Source organism: Tigriopus californicus, chromosome 12 (assembly GCF_007210705.1).
Source record: "Tigriopus californicus strain San Diego chromosome 12, Tcal_SD_v2.1, whole genome shotgun sequence".
Classification (NCBI taxonomy): Eukaryota; Metazoa; Arthropoda; class Copepoda; order Harpacticoida; family Harpacticidae; genus Tigriopus; species Tigriopus californicus.
Genome location: NC_081451.1, coordinates 13,870,893 through 13,883,809, shown reverse-complemented (window position 1 = coordinate 13,883,809; position 12,917 = coordinate 13,870,893). Strand labels below are relative to the sequence as shown.

General features: G+C 40.8%; 1 protein-coding gene across 2 annotated transcripts; it reads right to left on the bottom strand.

Moving 5' to 3' along the window:
- Nucleotides 1–6,025: 6,025 nt before the first annotated feature.
- Nucleotides 6,026–11,955, bottom strand: LOC131891253 (probable H/ACA ribonucleoprotein complex subunit 1). Of its 2 annotated transcripts, none has more exons than XM_059240785.1 (2): nucleotides 11,889–11,955; nucleotides 6,026–7,147 (listed from the first exon to the last, which is right to left on the bottom strand). In XM_059240785.1, exons 1-2 carry the CDS (start codon nucleotides 11,950–11,952, stop codon nucleotides 6,192–6,194), a joined length of 1,020 nt encoding a protein of 339 aa, XP_059096768.1. In that variant the 5' UTR covers nucleotides 11,953–11,955; the 3' UTR covers nucleotides 6,026–6,191. The 2 variants fall into 2 exon arrangements, with proteins under 2 accessions (XP_059096768.1, XP_059096769.1); XM_059240786.1 differs by lacking the exon at nucleotides 11,889–11,955 and adding an exon at nucleotides 7,228–7,306.
- Between the last annotated feature and the right edge of the window lie 962 nt (nucleotides 11,956–12,917).

The window sequence follows — 12,917 nt, the reverse complement described above, 5'->3', positions numbered from 1 at the left end:
CACATCCAATACATATTTTCTTTGTTATAAAACCATAATGGATCGAATGAGTCAAGTTTCATAACTACTGAAAATGGACAACTTGGTTGGAAGGGCTGGGAGATCCTGTCGTCCATGGAAATATTTGCTCTTTGGCAAACAAACTTTAAACATGTCCAAATGCAGAAATGCTTGTGAAATACTTGTGAAATGGCAAACAATGTTGTCAAATGGCTAATTATTTGCCGAATTATTTGTCGTGTAGATGCACCATTACGGATTGAAATCCAAATCCTCTCGAAAAGAAACACTAATCAATCAAGAGCCATATCATCTAGAAGTTATTTCTTTCATACTTACCACTCATTTTGAGGTTAAATGGCCCAGGACGGGATTAAACAACAACATATTAGTCTCTCTTGGAGTTTTTGCTACTTTAGAATGCAATGTTTTGCCACCAAGCTGGCTTTGGTATCAGTTGAAATGATGCGACGAGAGCGCCAAATCATGCTTACCGCCAGCCTATGCAAGTGAGCGCCACGATTTCTAAAAATTCAATTTTGACATTGGATTACATGACAACTCTAATGTCTTTTACTTGATTAACATTGGGAAATAGATTGCTATTGCTAAATTATTGAAACATTGGGTAGATTCATTTATCATATTTCAATCTACTTTATCTTTCAATATTTTAAAGTTTTGCGATGGAAGACAGGCCTCATCAAGTTGTTCCAATCGGCTTATTATCAACCTTGCATTTGCAATAACTCGTCAACATCAGGAATTTGATAGGATCGGCATTTTGCTGGGAAATGTAAATTAAGTCCAAAATAAGTTGATCACTTGGGTTGTAAATGCTTTATTCTTTACAGTATTTATATGGCCCAGTCACATTGTGAAAGCTCGTATTTGGTCAAAATCTAACCAAAGCGGCAAAGCTGGCCGATTTGGAGATCAAGGAACACATTTGAATACGCGACTTTGTAAATATTAAACACACAGAGACTCATCAATTTCTATTCCACATTCTAAGCATTTTAATGGTGTGGTGGCTTCTGCAAAACTCCACTATGCCAAGAATACATGGACCATTGCATATGCACAACGTCTTAAATTGACCAGATTTTGGATCAGGATAGACTACGAAATCATTCCACTTGCTTAAAAGCGGGTCTCACATCACATTAAAGAATTTGGAACAAGATGAAATAGAAGCACAGCATTCCAAATGTTTCTTGTCCCATACAATATTCCTACACTTGAGTAAACATGTCCATCTAGACATCCTGGGCCATCTGATCTTGATTTTTGCAAATGATATAAAAGATTCGTACTCGTTGCAGAGAGTCAGTTCTTCTCTGATAAGGTAAATTTACAGTGCCATAGTAAACTTAGAACAGTTCAAGCATTTCTTCTCTCTGTCCTCTAGGTGCAATGAATTCCAAATTGATTTGCTCCCTCTTCGTTCTCCTGGCTTTGTACACGTTACTGTTGCACGTGAGTAGCCTTGAGCCATTTCGTGAGCACTCTTTGTGTTTAAATGATCAGCATTTTCCTATTTTTGTTATCATAATAGATGGCCGTGGGCGAAGGCGTGGCAATTGTGAGGATGGCAACGGAGGTGGTGGCAATGGAGGTGTGGGGGAACCGGTGGTGGCGGCGGCGGTACGGGAGGTGGCACTGGAGGCGAGGAACCGGTGGTGGCGGTGATGGAGGTGGGCAGGAACAGGAGGTTCTGGAAATGGTGGCGCTCCACTCATAATAACCCAAACCAGCGCCGTGATGACTCAGAACTAAATAACAACAACAACATACCCTTAATTCAGTGGTGTGGATGGGGACAATGATGAAAACGATGGAGGAGAAAGTGAAGCTTTCAATGGAGAAAACAATAGTGGAGAAAGCAGCGAGAGAATGAATTTGATGGATTTCGCCCGCGTCCAGGCCCCCCAAACAGATTCAGGGGCAATAACGGCTTCCAAAACGGCTTCCAAACGGCAGATTCCACAAATGAATTCCAACCTGGCCCATTCCAGGCAACAATGGATTCCAACATGGCAATTCCAGGGTGAATGTTTTCGAGAAGGCAATTCCAGGGCGTTAATGGTTTCCGAAATGGTAGATTCCAGGGTGGCAATGGCTCCAAAATGGTAGATTCCAGGGTGGCAATGGCTTCCAAAATGGTAGATTCCAGAGCGGTAACGATTTCCGACGAGGCAGATTTCGTGGCAATAATGGTTTCCAAGGAGACAGATTCCAGGGCGGCAATCAATTTCAAGGAGGCAGATCCCAAGGCAACAATGATTTCCGAGAAGGCAGATTCCAGGGCAACAACCAATTTCAAGGTGGCAAATCCCGCGGCAATAATGATTTCAAGGAGCAGATCACAGGCCAACAACAAATTCCAAGGAGGCAGATCCCAGGGCAACAACGAATTCCAAGGTGGCAGATCCCCTGGCAATAATGGGCCCCAAGAAGAAGGTGACTTCCGTGGTGAAAATAGATAAGCTGGATTTTCGACAGACTATGGATATCAAAATTTTGATTTTCTGCGGCCAAGTCGTTTATAAAGTGATGGATTAATGTGTTACCTCATATGTGGATAAATGATTTGAAAGCTGATAACGTAACGTTTCAAATGAGACCCAAAACTGCTCTCTAACAACTCTACTTTTTGATCTGGATGAAGTTAAAAAATGCCCGGATATACAAGTAGGTGAAATACCCTGTACTAGTGTCTTCTTGAGAGAGAGAAGGTGCCAGTCCAACGAATTTGAGTCTAGATTTGGATGGTTTGGGCAACTCAGCGGAGATAACTATTACATTTCTTGCGGCAATTATTGGAATCGGATGAACATATGAAGATGAAGTGTTTGTTGAAGTTTTCATACTTTACTTGAGAGACGTGAAGAAAATGTTCAAAACAATCACCACAAAGGGTAAGGGATTAATGAAGTAGCCTTGCAGCGGATTCCTGCCATCAATTTCAACCCATCAGAACACCTTTAGGGCCATGAGGACGATAATGTCTTTTTTGATTGGAATAGATACTGGTCTGGATCAATGTAAAGGTGGGATCATGTGCAGCTCTTGTTCGGAGCTCATCACACAAGGAAATGAACCCCTTTTTGCGGCATTTGATGATGACAAAAACAGTGAGTCTGGAAAAGTTGATTTGGAGAAGTGTCCTCTACAATTGAATTGGGGTGGTCTCGTTCGGCCCATTAATTTGTTATGTCCGTGTTGCGTTCATGCATTTTTCAATGCATTATACAACGAAACAATGAGATCAACAAGAAAGTGATCCTCAAGATGAACCATACCAGATAGGCTTTTGCCGAAGCACTCTGCAAAGTGTCATCTACTTGCCATGAAATGGTGCAACTGTTAAAGTTTGTTGTGCCAAGAGCCATATGTTTGATAAACACTCGCAAACTCGAGACATGAATCTGTAATGTCTTGGAGAAGAAGTATGGAAGCAATTTGTAGTCTCAAATACGTAAGAAAGAAAGAGGGAATAGTTCAGGCTAGTTCAGCAACAAAAAATATAAAGCTTCATTCCAATAAATGAAAAATGTGTGAACTATTTGATGTGTCGCTTTTGTTTTTTCTATTGCGTCGATTGTTATGTCAGTAAAAATCTGCATTCGCAACATACGTATCAAAACTTAAATGTCATCCAGTTGCCTTGTTATTACTAGGGCCGGCCAAAGCATGCATCTTGCATATTGTGCAAATTTTGAAAAGAACTTTCACATCGGAGATTTCCTGCAAATTTTGCAAGTTCAAGAGCAATATCTAACATTTTTCAGCAATTTATTGTGCATTTTGAGCCATTTCATGACAAAATATCAATGTTTGTGAATAATTTTCAAGAATCCTGGTCAATTTTAGAAAGACAATGAAATTTATTGACTGATTTTTTTTCATAACTCTTTAAAAAAAGTACTTTTTGTACTTCAATGCTTTGTTATTCCATTCAACTTAAATAGCTATTTTATGTAAATTTAATGTGATGGAGTTTTCACACAAGGATCTATTTTCGGATTAGCAAAGCGTTGGACTTGGTTGTCTTCTCGAACCAAGTTGAAACCAACATGGTTTCACACGGGCACACAAAAGACGAAACAAATAAGTTGAGTATCAAATCAACCTCATATTAAAGAGAGGATCAAGGACACACATTATCACAGTTTAGAAATCTAACATTAAAGGAACCCAAAGAGAAGCAAGTGCTACATTGTTTGGACTAACCTGGTTATTTTGGAGGGCTTAGAAATGTGAACCTTTACATTCATTGCAATTACTACTTTTAACTTTTATTACTTACTATTAAAACCTGGCTGAGGAAAAAGTTCATGGATAGTTCTGAAGATGTATTGTCAAAGATACCTTCTACACCTCCTTTAAATATTGCATTGTCCCAATCTTCTAGGCTTGTCGCAATAAAATTCTTGCTCGCTAATTCTCACATCATTCCTGCTCTTCTTGTTGGCAAAAGCCCAAGCTTTTCCTGAAAATGCAACTAGAATCTAAATAATTTACATACAAAAGAGAAAATGTTAAAGTATTTGCATTTTAGAGGTCTCTTCACCCACAGGAACCAAATTTGATCTTGAAACTTGCAAGGTCTAGGGAATTATTTAGGGGGTCCAAATTAGGAGTTAACTTCAAGAGCTTTTAATTTCTAAGATTTTGAAATAATAAAATGTATTAAAACCTGAGGCAATTGCTTCAAACTTTTTCAGAGTTAGTTTCACGTAGTCTGTTTATGTGTCTTTTTTGCTTTTAAGCCAGCTCATATCTTGGCGTTTGATATTTTTTTTCTCAGTGGAAAAAGCTTTTCGGTGGTGTCAAAAAAATGTTTTAGGGATCATTTCTCTAAATGCGAGAATATATTGCAATATAAATTTCCTTTACATCTACATTTTGTCTGATATGGAAGGCAAAAATAGCCCTTACAGACCCCCAGAACGGAACGAGTTGATGCCTATGATGTGAAAAGTTCATTTGTAAATATTTGTACAAATTTGGTTGCTTTTTTATGCAAATTTGGTGTGAATTAAAACCATATTTATCTGCGAGTTTAGACCGGCCCTACTCATGACTACCAAGTCTCCCAATGAACTATTCTTTATGCTCAATTAGTTGGGCAGCCGTACTAAAATGCGCTCGAAACCCATGCTGACTAGGATGAAGGGCTACATAGACTTCAACGAAACTCGACAAGTTTGAACTTCATGACCTTTTCTAACACCATCACTATATTCACCGTAAGGGAAATCGGCGCATTGTTACAGAGAAGTGACATATCTAACCCTTTGAAGACTGGAAAAACATGTGCTAACTTAAGGGACGAAGTTGATTTTTTTTTTTGCTTGGAATTGGCCCCTGACCCAATGGGTTTTGCGCCTCTGGTGGTGATTACCAAGCTTCATCAACCAGCTTTTCCTTGGTAGCAACTAATTTCCTGTGAAGCAAAGTTTTCTTGTCGAAAATTGTATCTTTCATTAAAGTGGGATTAGTATCAAATTAAATTCATAATTAAATCCACTAAGTCACATTTAAATGAAGTGTCAACATTTGGTATCTTGTCACCGGTTCACCTGTTTTGTCATTTCCTTTCCATGGCCATTCATATTTTGTATCCATATCACGATATGCACCCATTTCATCTTGGACACATGTTGAAGATCTTGAGGAGGCAAGTGTTCAAAGAATGTGGCACGTTTGTGTGCACTGGCAAATTTTTTTGCAACTTTTCTTATCAAAAGCCAGACGACCATGCTCGAACTGCCACAGGATTATTTCACTTTCCACAATTCACAATGACATATTTAGAAATTCTCAACCTAGCACTGAATAAGGACAAAAACGCTTAGGTCGTAAACTGATGGCTGCCGTCATCACTTCATCCTCTGTAATCTGTCCTCATCTACAATGGTCCTGAATATTTTTACAATCCAAAGTAGATCTGATCATTGTCCAATCTCGTTTTGGAAGAAAACGTCTTGGTGAACTCGATAAGAATACAAAGATCCCATGAAGAAAACCACTGATTCATTTAAACATGCACAAATGCAACGCAAACTTAGGTTTGAGCTTGGCATTTATCCACATATGAGGTAACACATTAATTCATCACTTTATAAACGACTTGGCCGCAGAAAATCAAAATTTTGATATCCATAGTCTGTCGAAAATCCAGCTTATCTATTTTCACCACGGAAGTCACCTTCTTCTTGGGGCCCATTATTGCCAGGGGATCTGCCACCTTGGAATTCGTTGTTGCCCTGGGATCTGCCTCCTTGGAATTTGTTTTTGGCCTGTGATCTGCCTCCTTGAAAATCATTATTGCCGCGGGATTTGCCACCTTGAAATTGGTTGTTGCCCTGGAATCTGCCTTCTCGGAAATCATTGTTGCCTTGGGATCTGCCTCCTTGAAATTGATTGCCGCCCTGGAATCTGTCTCCTTGGAAACCATTATTGCCACGAAATCTGCCTCGTCGGAAATCGTTACCGCTCTGGAATCTACCATTTTGGAAGCCATTGCCACCCTGGAATCTACCATTTGGGAAGCCATTGCCACCCTGGAATCTACCATTTCGGAAACCATTAACGCCCTGGAATCTGCCTTCTCGAAAACCATTACCACCCTGGAATTGGCCATGTTGGAATCCATTGTTGCCCTGGAATGGGCCAGGTTGGAATTCATTGTTGCCTTGGAATCTGCCGTTTTGGAAGCCGTTTTGGAAGCCGTTATTGCCCCTGAATCTGTTTGGGGGGCCTGGACGCGGGCGAAATCCATCAAATTCATTCTCTCCGCTGCTTTCTCCACTATTGTTTCCTCCATTGAAAGCTTCACTTTCTCCTCCATCGTTTTCATCATTGTCCCCATCCACGCCACTGAACTCAAGGGTATTGTTGTTGTTGTTATTTAGTTCTGAGTCATCACGGCGCTGGTTTGGGTTGATTATGAGTGGAGCGCCACCATTTCCAGAACCTCCTGTTCCTGCCCCACCTCCATCACCGCCACCACCGGTTCCTCCGCCTCCAGTGCCACCTCCCGTACCGCCGCCGCCACCACCGGTTCCCCCACCACCTCCATTGCCACCACCTCCGTTGCCATCTCCTCCACAATTGCCACGCCTTCGCCCACGGCCATCTATTATGATAACAAAAATAGGAAAATGCTGATGCATTTAAACACAAAGAGTGCTCACGAAATGGCTCAAGGCTACTCACGTGCAACATTAACGTGTACCACAGCCAGGAGAACGAAGAGGGAGCAAATCAATTTGGAATTCATTGCACCTAGTGGACAGAGAGAAGAAATGCTTGAACTGTTCTAAGTTTACTACTGGCACTGTAATATTTACCTTATCAGAGAAGAACTGACTCTCTGCAACGAGTACGAATCTTTTATATCATTTGCAAAAATCAAGATCAGATGGCCCAGGATGTCTAGATGGACATGTTTACTCAAGTGTAGGAATATTGTATGGGACAAGAAACATTTGGAATGCTGTGCTTCTATTTCATCTTGTTCCAAATTCTTTTAATGTGATGTGAGACCCGCTTTTAAGCAAGTGGAATGATTTTGTAGTCTATCCTGATCCAAAATCTGGTCAATTTAAAGACGTTGTGCATATGCAATGGGTCCATGTATTCTTGGCATAGTGGAGTTTTGCAGAAGCCACCACACCATTAAAATGCTTAGAAATGTGGAATATGAAATTGATGAGTTCTCTGGTGTGTTAATATTTACAAAGGGTCGCGTATTCAAATGTGTTCCTTGATCTCCAAGATCGGCCAGCTTTGCCGCTTTGGTTAGATTTTGACCAAATACGAGCTTTCACAATTGTGACTGGGCCATATAAATACTGTAAAGAATAAAGCTTTTACAACCCAAGGTGATCAACTTATTTTGGACTTAATTTACATTTTCCCAGCAAAATGCCGATCCTATCAAATTCCTGATGTTGACGAGTTATTGCAAATGGCAAGGTTGATAAATAAGCCGATTGGGAACAACTTGATGAGGCCTGTCTTCCATCGCAAAACTTTAAATATTGAAAGATAAAGTAGATTGAAATATGATAAATGAATCTACCCAATGTTTCAATAATTTAGCAATAGCAATCTATTTCCCAATGTTAATCAAGTAAAAGACATTAGAGTTGTCATGTAATCCAATGTCAAAATTGAATTTTTAGAAATCGTGGCGCTCACTTGGCATAGGCTGGCGGTAAGCAGTGATTTTGGCGCTCTCGTCGCATCATTTCAACTGATACCAAAGCCAGCTTGGTGGCAAAACATTGCATTCTAAAGTAGCAAAAAACTCCAAGAGAGACTAATATGTTGTTGTTTAATCCCGTCCCTGGGCCATTTAACCTCAAAATGAGTGGTAAGTATGAAAGAAATAACTTCTAGTATGATATGGCTCTTGATTGATTAGTGTTTCTTTTCGAGAGGATTTGGATTTCCATCCGTAATGGTGCATCTACACGACAAATAATTCGGCAAATAATTAGCCATTTGACAAACATTGTTTGCCATTTCACAAGTATTTCACAAGCATTTCTCGATTTGGACATGTTTAAAGTTTGTTTGCCAAAGAGCAAATATTTCATGGACGACAGGATCCTCCCCAGCCCTTCCAACCAAGTTGTCCATTTTCAGTAGTTATGAAACTTGACTCATTCGATCCATTATGGTTTATAACAAAGAAAAATGTATTGATTGTGGTTCATTTTGACACAGGATAACCTCAACTTAGAGTAGGAAGGGGCCTGGAATTGTCAATCAATGTTCAAAGTCATCAGATGTTATTCCCTTCCCCTCTTAATGCAGTAGTCACACTTCAATCTTCTATCCAGGATTGAATGATTGAATGATTGAATGATGGTCGATCAAGCAACCAACAATCTCTGGAATCCGGATTCATCGTCTCCCGTCCAGACAATGGAAGTGTCGACCCCAGTCAACCCACCCACCCTGGGCCTGTCCTCGGGCTCAGCTCGGTCATGGACCCGGCCATGGTCCCGGCCCCTTCTTTTACATCCGTCTGTGAGCAAGACTTGACCGAGCCAACCCAAAGTTAGATGGATGGAATGGATGGATTCCTTGACCTCGTCCAAAGAAGACTGATCTGATTCAAGTTGGATCAGATCATTAGAGACAACGGAATCATCGGCCCATACCTGGAGGTTCTTGGCCGGTTATTAGTCAGCCCTCGGCCGACACACACGCCCATGATCGGTCCTCCTCTACGTACATACACCCTTGAGACCCCAGCCTCCAGACCAGCCAGCCACTTTTGGCTGTTCTTTCGTCCATTTCCCTGCCCGCCAATTTTAGCCATGAAAGCCAGATCAGTCGGATCTCAACGGATCGAGTCCTACCCACTGACTCATTACCTTAAAGCTGCCCATGACCATCTCCTTCCCTGTGAAATGGCGTTTGTTCTTGTGGGCGGGTCCTTATTTGTTCTATAAAACTGAACACTTTTTAGTCAATGCCATCTGCAATGTTAACTGCATATAAATATCCAAATTGTCTTTGTCATGTTTAATGCTCATACTATATTTGTGTTAACGTTTCTGACATTAATTTACATTTTCCCAGCAAAATGCCGATCCTATCAAATTCCTGATACAAAGTCACTTGGAATATTAAATCGATTAATCGGACGGTTCCTTAATTGGAACAAGGTCCAACGAATTGATCGTTTAGCGGTTCCACTATCAGGTATTGGCCTCCTTTTGAATTGAGTACCAAATGAGTGGACTTCAAATTTTTATGCCTAAGCTTTCTCTGCTAAATATCTTCACCCCTTCGCGTTGAAAATTAGTCTGTAAAAGATCCCTGGTATGATTAGTCACGGACTTCTAGAGATATGGACTTTCAACGGAAGCAAAAAATCCTACCTCCTAAACGGCTCATCTTATTCCAAATAGATAGATAGATATATAGATTTATTTCATTTATTTCATTTATTTCATATTTATTTATAACACTTTGATCATGATTAAATAATGTCGGCATTTTATCTTTGAGTTAGCATCTTGATACATCAAAAATTTCATGAGCATGTAATTCCTCAGGTTCTGGGTAAGCAAAAGCTTGTTTTCACCAGGACCTGGGCAAATTAACGAAGACATGACATAGATAGTCAATAATGTTACAGAGGCCAAGCTGCAACACGATAACGTGAGTTGGAAGAATTATTCCAGACTTCACTGTTTTTTCATCATCAAATGCCGACAAAAAGGGGTTCAATGCCTTGTTGATGAGCCTCCGAACAAGAGTGCACAGATCCCACCTTTACATTGATCCAGACCAGTATCTAGTCAATCAAAAAAACATTATCGTACCTCATGGCCTAAAGTGTCTGAGGGTTGAAATTATGCAGGAAACCGCCTGAAAGGCAAACTCATTAATCCCCTTACCCTTTGTGCGTGATTGATTTTGAACATTTTTCTCTACGTCTCTCAAGTAAAGTATGAAAACTTCAACAAACACTTCAATCTCTACTATATGGTTCATCCGATTCCAAATAATGCCGCAAGAAATGCTAAATATTATCTCCGGCTAGTGCCAAACATCCAAATCAGACTCAAAAATTCGTTGACTGGCACCTTCTCTCTCTCAGAAGACACCTATAACAGTATTTCACCTACTTGTTATAATCCGGCATTTTTTAACTCATCCAGATCAAAAAGTAGTCAGTTGTTAAGAGCAGTTTTGGGTCTCATTTGAAACGTACGTATCAGCTTTCAAATCATTATCCACATATGAGGTAACACATTAATTCATCACTTTATAAACGACTTGGCCGCAGAAAATCAAAATTTTGATATCCATAGTCTGTCGAAAATCCAGCTTATCTATTTTCACCACGGAAGTCACCTCTTCTTGGGCCCATTATTGGCCAGGGGATCTGCACCTTGGAATTCGTTGTTCCCTGGGATCTGCCTCCTTGAATTTGTTGTTGGCCTGTGATCTGCCTCCTTGAAAATCATTATTGCCGCGGATTTGCCACCTTGAAATTGGTTGTTGCCCTGAATCTGCCTCTCGGAAATCATTGTTCCTTGGGATCTGCCTCCTTGAAATTGATTGCCGCCCTGGAATCTGTCTCCTTGGAAACCATTATTGCCACGAAATCTGCCTCGTCGGAAATCGTTACCGCTCTGGAATCTACCATTTGGAAGCCATTGCCACCCTGGAATCTACCATTTGGGAAGCCATTGCCCACCTGGAATCTACCATTTCGGAAACCATTAACGCCCTGGAATCTGCCTTCTCGAAAACCATTACCACCCTGGAATTGGCCATGTTGGAATCCATTGTTGCCCTGGAATGGGCCAGGTTGGAATTCATTGTTGCCTTGGAATCTGCCGTTTTGGAAGCCGTTTTGGAAGCCGTTATTGCCCCTGAATCTGTTTGGGGGCCTGGACGCGGCGACTCCATCAAATTCATTCTCTCCGCTGCTTTCTCCACTATTGTTTCCTCCATTGAAAGCTTCACTTTCTCCTCCATCGTTTCATCATTGTCCCCATCCCACGCCACTGAACTCAAGGTATTGTTGTTGTTGTTATTTAGTTCTGAGTCATCACGGCGCTGGTTTGGTTGATTATGAGTGGGAGCGCCACCATTTCCAGAACCTCCTGTTCCTGCCCCCACTCCATCACCGCCACCACCGTTCCTCCGCCTCAGTGCCACCTCCCGACCGCTCCCGCCGCCACCACCGGTTCCCCCACCACCTCCATTGCCACCACCTCCGTTGCCATCTCCTCCACAATTGCCACGCCTTCGCCCACGCCATCTATTATGATAACAAAAATAGGAAAATGCTGATGCATTTAAACACAAGAGTGCTCACGAAATGGCTCAAGGCTACTCACGTGCAACACTAACGTGTACCACAGCCAGGAGAACGAAGAGGGAGCAAATCAATTTGGAATTCATTGCACCTAGAGGACAAGAGAAGAAATGCTTGAACTGTTCTAAGTTTACTACTGGCACTGTAATATTTACCTATCAGAGAAGAACTGACTCTCTGCAACGAGTACGAATCTTTTATATCATTTGCAAAAATCAAGATCAGATGGCCCAGGATGTCTATATGGACATGTTTACTCAAGTGTAGGAATATTGTATGGGACAAGAAACATTTGGAATGCTGTGCTTCTATTTCATCTTGTTCCAAATTCTTTTAATGTGATGTGAGACCCGCCTTTTAAGCAAGTGGAATGATTTCGTAGTCTATCCTGATCCAAAATCTGGTCAATTTAAAGACGTTGTGCATATGCAATGGGCCATGTATTCTTGGCATAGTGGAGTTTTGCAGAAGCCACCACACCATTAAAATGCTTAGAAATGTGGAATATGAAATTGATGAGTTCTCTGGTGTGTTAATATTTACAAAGGGTCGCGTATTCAAATGTGTTCCTTGATCTCCAAGATCGGCCAGCTTTGCCGCTTTGGTTAGATTTTGACCAAATACAGCTTTCACAATTGTGACTGGGCCATATAAATTACTGTAAAGAATAAAGCATTTACAACCCAAGGTGATCAACTTATTTTGGACTTAATTTACATTTTCCCAGCAAAACCGATTCTATCAAATTCCTGATGTTGACGAGGTTATTGCAAATGGCAAGGTTGATAAATAAGCCGATTGGGAACAACTTGATGAGGCCTGTCTTCCATCGCAAAACTTTAAATATTGAAGATAAAGTAGATTGAAATATGATAAATGAATCTACCCAATGTTTCAATAATTTAGCAATAGCAATCTATTTCCCAATGTTAATCAAGTAAAAGACATTAGAGTTGTCATGTAATCCAATGTCAAAATTGAATTTTAGAAATCGTGGCGCTCACTGGCATAGGCTGGCGGTAAGCAGTGATTTTGGCGCTCTCGTCGCATC

Excerpts from the sequence above, each read along its gene's own strand:
- LOC131891253 (XM_059240785.1), bottom strand. The coding sequence starts at position 11,952 with ATGAATTCCAAATTGATTTGCTCCCTCTTCGTTCTCCTGGCTGTGGTA. Across the intron at positions 7,148-11,888 it reads GGTACACGTTAGTGTTGCAC|ATGGCCGTGGGCGAAGGCGT; the intron begins GTGAGTAGCCTT and ends TTATCATAATAG.